The 6,000-nt window shown below is 39.1% G+C and overlaps 1 protein-coding gene across 1 annotated transcript in view; it reads left to right on the top strand.

Annotated features, from left to right (window-relative positions):
• The window catches only part of LOC139765735 (SWI/SNF-related matrix-associated actin-dependent regulator of chromatin subfamily A-like protein 1), a 280,919-nt gene extending 276,548 nt beyond the window's left edge, over positions 1-4,371 (top strand). The window contains exon 12 of the mRNA XM_071693552.1: positions 3,878-4,371. Coding sequence (XP_071549653.1) covers positions 3,878-3,976 — 99 coding nt within the window. The 3' untranslated portion in view covers positions 3,977-4,371. The remainder of the gene's footprint in view (positions 1-3,877) is intronic.
• Positions 4,372-6,000: the final 1,629 nt, after the last annotated feature.

The raw sequence follows: 6,000 nt of genomic DNA on the forward strand, positions 1-6,000 counted from the left end.
TGCTAACACACACACTCAGCTGCTCTCAAAACACTTGCCTCTCATGATCTTTCTTCTCATGACCAGGTGCATAGGCACCAATAATCATCCATCTCTCTCTATCCACTTTCAGTTTTACCCATGTCAATTTAGAGTTTACTTTCTTACACTCTATCACATACTCCCACAACTCCTGCTTCAGGAGTAGTGCTACTCCTTCTTTTGCTCTTGTCCTCTCACCAACCCCTGACTTTACTCCCAAGACATTCCCAAACTACTCTTCCTCTTTACCCTTGAGCTTTGTTTCACTCAGAGCCAAAACATCCAGATTCCTTTCCCCAAACAAACTACCTATCTCTCCTTTTGTCTCATCTTGGTTACATCCATAGACATTTAGACACCCCAATCTGAGCCTTTGAGGAGAGTGAGCACACCCCACATGACTCCTTCTTCTGTTTCCCCTTTTATAAAGTTAAAATACAAGGAGGGATGGTTTTCTACCCCTCTCCCTCCCTCCCATCTGCTTTAGTCGCCTTCTATGACACCTGGGGAATGCATGGGAAGTATTCTTTCTCCCCATCCCCAGGGATATTTATTTTCATTGTTATTATTATTATTATTATTATTACTATTATTATTTTTTTTTTTTTTTATTATACTTAGTCACAGTAGCACAAGGAAACAGATGAAAGAATGGCCCAACCCACCCACATACACATGTATGTACCCACACGTCCACACACGCACATATACATACCTATACATTTCAACATACACATATATATACGTACACAGACATATACATATATACACATGTACTTAATTCCTACTTGCTGCCTTTATTCATTCCCATCGCCACACTGCCACACATGAAATGACACACCCCTCCCCCTGAACATGCGTGAGGTAGCACTAGGAAAAGACAACAAAGGCCACATTTCTTCACACTCAGTCTCTAGCTGTCATGTATAATGCTGCGAAACCACAGCTCCCTTTCCACATCCAGGCCCCACAAATCTTTCCATGGTTTACCCCAGATGCTTCACATGCCCTGGTTCAATCCATTGACAGCACGTCGACCCCAGTATACCACATCATTCCAGTTCACTCTAATCCTTGCACACCTTTCATCTTCCTGCATGTTCAGGCCCCGACCACTCAAAATCTTTTTCACTCTATCCTTCCATCTCCAATTTGGTCTCCCATTTCTCCTCGTTCCCTACACCTCTGACACATATATCCTCTTTGTCAATCTTTCCTCACTCATTCTCTCCATGTGACCATACCATTTCAATACACCCTCTTCTGTGCTGTCAACCACACTCTTTTTATTACCACACATCTCTCTTACCCTTTCATTAGTTACTCAGGTCAAACCACCTCACACCACATATTGTCCCCATACATCTCATTTCCAACACATCCACCCTCCTCTGCACAATCCTATCTATAACCCACACCTTGCAACCATATAACTTTGTTGGAACCACTTGGATGATTTTTGCAGGGAAATAGTGCAAATGACTGGGAGATGTATAAAAGAAAGAGGCAGAAGGTCAAGAGAAAGGTGCAAGAGATGAAAAAGAGGGCAAATGAGAGTTGGGGTGAGAGAGTATCATTAAATTTTAAGAAGAATAAAAAGATGTTTAGAAGGAGGTAAATAAAGTGCATAAGACAAGAAAACAAATGAGTACATCAGTGAAGGGGGTTAATGGGTAGGTAACAGCAAGTAGTGGTGATGTGAGAAGATGGAGTGAGTATTTTGAAGGTTTGTTGAATGTGTTAGATGATAGAGTAGCAGATATAGGGTGATTTGGTCAAGGTGGTGTTCGAAGTGAGAGGGTCAGGGAGAATGATTTGATAAACAGAGAAGAGGTAGTGAAAGCTTTGCGGAAGATGAAAGCCAGCAAGGCGGCGGGTTTGGATGGTATTGCAGTGGAATTTATTAAAAAAGGGGGTGACTGTATTGTTGACTGGTTGGTGAGGATATTCAGTGTATGTATGACTCATGGTGAAGTGCCTGAGGATTGGCGGAATGCATGCATAGTGCCATTGTACAGAGGCAAAGAAAATGAAATTGAGTGTTCAAATTACAGAGGTATAAGTTTGTTGAGTATTCCTGGAAAATTATATGGGAGGGTATTGATTGAGAGGGTGAAGGCATGTAAAGAGCATCAGATTGGGGAAGAGCAGTATGGTTTCAGAAGTGGTAGAGGATGTGTGGCTCAGGTGTTTGCTTTGAAGAATGTATGTGAGAAATACTTAGAAAAACAAATGGATTTGTATGTAGCATTTATGGATCTGGAGAAGGCGTATGATAGAGTTAATGGAGATGCTCTGCGGAAGATATTAAGAGAATACGGTGTGGGAGGCAAGTTGCTAGAAGCACTGAAAAGTTTTTATCAAGGATGTAAGGCATGTGTACGAGTATGAAGAGAGGAAAGTGATTGGTTCCCAGTGAATGTCAGTTTATGGGAGGGGTGCATGATGTCTCCATGGTTGTTTAATTTGTTTATGGATGGGGTTGTTAGGGAGATGAATGCAAGAGTTTTGGAGAGAGGGGCAAGTATGCAGTCTGTTGTGGATGAGAGGGCTTGGGAAGTGAGTCCGTTGTTGTTTGCTGATGATACAGCACTGGTGGCTGATTCAGGTGAGAAACTGCAGAAGCTGGTGACTAAGTTTGGTAAAGTGTGTGAAAGAAGAAAGCTGAGAGTAAATGTGAATAAGAGCAGGGTTGAGGGACAAGTTAGTTGGGAGGTAAGTTGGAATGGAGAAAAAATGGAGGAAGTGAAGTGTTTTAGATATCTGGGAGTGGTTTGGCAGCAGATGGAACCATGGAAGCGGAAGTGAGTCACAGGATGGGGGAGGGGGCAAAGGTTATGGGAGCATTGAAGAATGTATGAAAGGCAAGAACATTATCTTGGAAAGCAAAAATGGGTATGTTTGAAGGAATAGTGGTTCCAACAATGTTATATTATTATTATTATTATTATTATTATTATTATTATTATTATTATTATTATTATTAATATTATTATTATTATTATTCTTGATTGCTGTTTCATGCGTTAGCGAGGTAGCACCAGTTAACAGACGAAGAATGGACCATCTACTCATATACACATATACGTAAATGCCTATACACACACACACATTACTTTACATATACATATACATATCAATATATATACATACATACACATACACAGACATATACACACATACATATTCATACTTGCTTGCCTTCATCCATTCCTGATGCTACCCAGTCCCACAGGAAACAGCATTGCTACCCCCTGCTTCATCGAGGTAGGAAAACAGACAAAAAGGCCACATTTGTTGACACTCAGTCTCTAGCTGTCATGTGTAATGCACTATAGCTCCCTCCCTATTCACACCCAGGCCCCACAGACCTTTCCATGGATTACCCCAGATGTTTCACATGCCCTGGTTCAGTCCATTGACAGCATGTCAACCCCAGTATACCGCATTGTTCCAGTTCTCTCTATTCCTTGCATGACTCTCATCCTCCTGCATGTTCATGCTCCAGTTGCTCAAAATCTTTTTCACTCCATCCTTCCACCTCCAATTTGATCTTCTGCTTCTCTTTGATCCCTCCACCTCTGAAACATATATCCTCTTTATCAGTCAACCTTTCCTCACTCATTCTCTCCATATGTCCAAACCATTTCACCACACCCTCTTCTGCTCTCTCAGCCACACTCTTTATTGTGTTAGAAGATATGAAAATGAAAAATGAATTTGATGGATTTCTCTTCAGTAGACCAAATAATTATTTAATTTATTTATTTATTAATTTATTTAATTTAGTGGATTGCCAATGAATGACAGTGAATTTACTTTTATGCAATCTAATGTTTCTTTATTTTCTTGGTAGGGATCTCAGCAGGAGAGCATTATGAATTACTTCAACGAGCTTGGGGACAATAATGAAGACCCCACAGAGGAGCCCAGCACAAAGAAGCTGAAAGTTTAACGTCCACTGGAATTTTCTGCAAACTTTGAATGAAAAATGTAAAGTTCCATTACCAGGAATCATGACTCACCTGGTTCATATCTTAAATAATCCCCAAATGTGTTCATCTGCAATCTTGATTATATGATTGTGTCTCTAAGAGATATTTTCTTTCAAAAGAGCTGCTTTATATTAAGGCCACATATTAGGATGAGAGATAATATTAATTACTATTAAGACTGCATTATTGTAAATAGTCTAAAGAATAGGCAGGCTTTTAAACATTTATGAATCATCTTATGGAAGTCTCTGTACATGAAATCATGAGTGAAGTTCAAGTAACCAAAATTAAATTTCAGCCAATCATTGCTGAGTATTTATGTTTATTTTTGATTTGAATATACAAAAAAATCATGTTCATTCAGTATACCTCTCTTGAAAACCAGCTTGTTAGTGATAGCTTTGAAAACTTAATTTGAAAAGCATTTTTAACATGTTTATTTTGATAATAGTGAATGCAAGAATGCCTGTGACATCCTGCTGAACAGCCACCATTAATAACTAATTCAGAAGTTCCAAATGTAATGGTATGATAAGGTCTTGAGGTTTTGTTTGTTAATGACAGGTGAGTGTAAATAAGATTGCATTGGTATGTCATTAATTAAGCCGTACTTCATGAGTAGATTTAAGAATTAACATTCATTGTTCTGTGTAAGAACAGAATATGTCTTAAAGGTCATTTGACATATTTTGATGCTCAGGAACTCAGTTCAAATTTTAGGGCTCATGTAGGATTATTAGGTTCCCAAAATTTTCAGGTTGCCATTATTTTATATACATTAAATTATATTTAAGAAATCTGTATTTCCTGAACTGAAATAGTGCATAGTTGGTTTCTTTTACAATCCCAGAATCCCCTTTTTGAGGCTCCTCTTCCTTCAAGGCTGCACTGCACATGAGAGTAGGGCTAGGAATCTCCATGACAAAGCTCTACTCTTTCCATCCATTGATCACCAAATATCCTCATTGAAGGAGACATTCTTACTTGTGATAGGCCTCACAGGTGAAGTTCGGAAAACCATATTTACATCTTATCTCCCTGCCCCAGGACCCCTTTACATGTCTAATAGTGTAGATCACAGGTAAAGAAGTGCAGTGATACTCTTTCTTTTTCTTTGTAAATGCAAGACTGTCTTTCCACCCATATCATTTCATATTTTCCAAAAGCCTTCACAAACTTTCACTTGGGCCTCCACCAAGTAGTGAGCAGACATCTCATAAGCTTCTACTCTCAGCACTTATACATCCAGAAGTCTCTTTAGCATGCCTATTGAATAATACTTAAACCTACAATGCCCATCCACTCAAATATACTTTCTGTGTCTCTCTTTTTAAACCATGTACTTCTCGTAACCCATCCTTTTTCAGCTCACAACCCCATAAGCTTTCCTCCACTTTAACTATCATCTACTACATCACACACTCTTGCATTAAAATAACTCATCACTATAACATTATCCTTTGCATCGAAAGTGCTGTTGTACTTGCCCAGCTTCTCCCAAAATATTCACCACTCTTCTCTGCAAGATGTATAAGCACTAACAGTCATCCATCTTGTAATGCATCTGGGGCTCACTTTCTTTAGCTGTCACATAGTCCTACAACTTTTTCAACACAAGTGCTACCTCTTCCTTTGCTCTTGCCCTTATCTAGGAAATTCCCAAACCATTTTTCCCCCTTTCCTTTGAGCTTAGTTTTACTCAGAACCAACCAGACCATCTATCATTTTTTGTCATCCTGGTAACATTAACACACATTCCAACATGCCAGATTGAACCTTCTAGGAGAATGAGAACTCCTTACTTGGCTAATTATTTACCATCATTTAAAAATTGAAACACGAATCTTAGTCAGTTTCAACCACTAATCTTACCCCTTATAATCTCCTTCTCTGACACAGGGAATACAAAGATAGTATTCTTTTCCCCAATCCTTAGGGATAAGTTGGTAAGTTACATGGGAGATTAGTGCTTGAGAGGGTGGTG

Source organism: Panulirus ornatus, chromosome 55 (genome assembly GCF_036320965.1).
Source record: "Panulirus ornatus isolate Po-2019 chromosome 55, ASM3632096v1, whole genome shotgun sequence".
In the NCBI taxonomy this organism is placed as follows: Eukaryota; Metazoa; Arthropoda; class Malacostraca; order Decapoda; family Palinuridae; genus Panulirus; species Panulirus ornatus.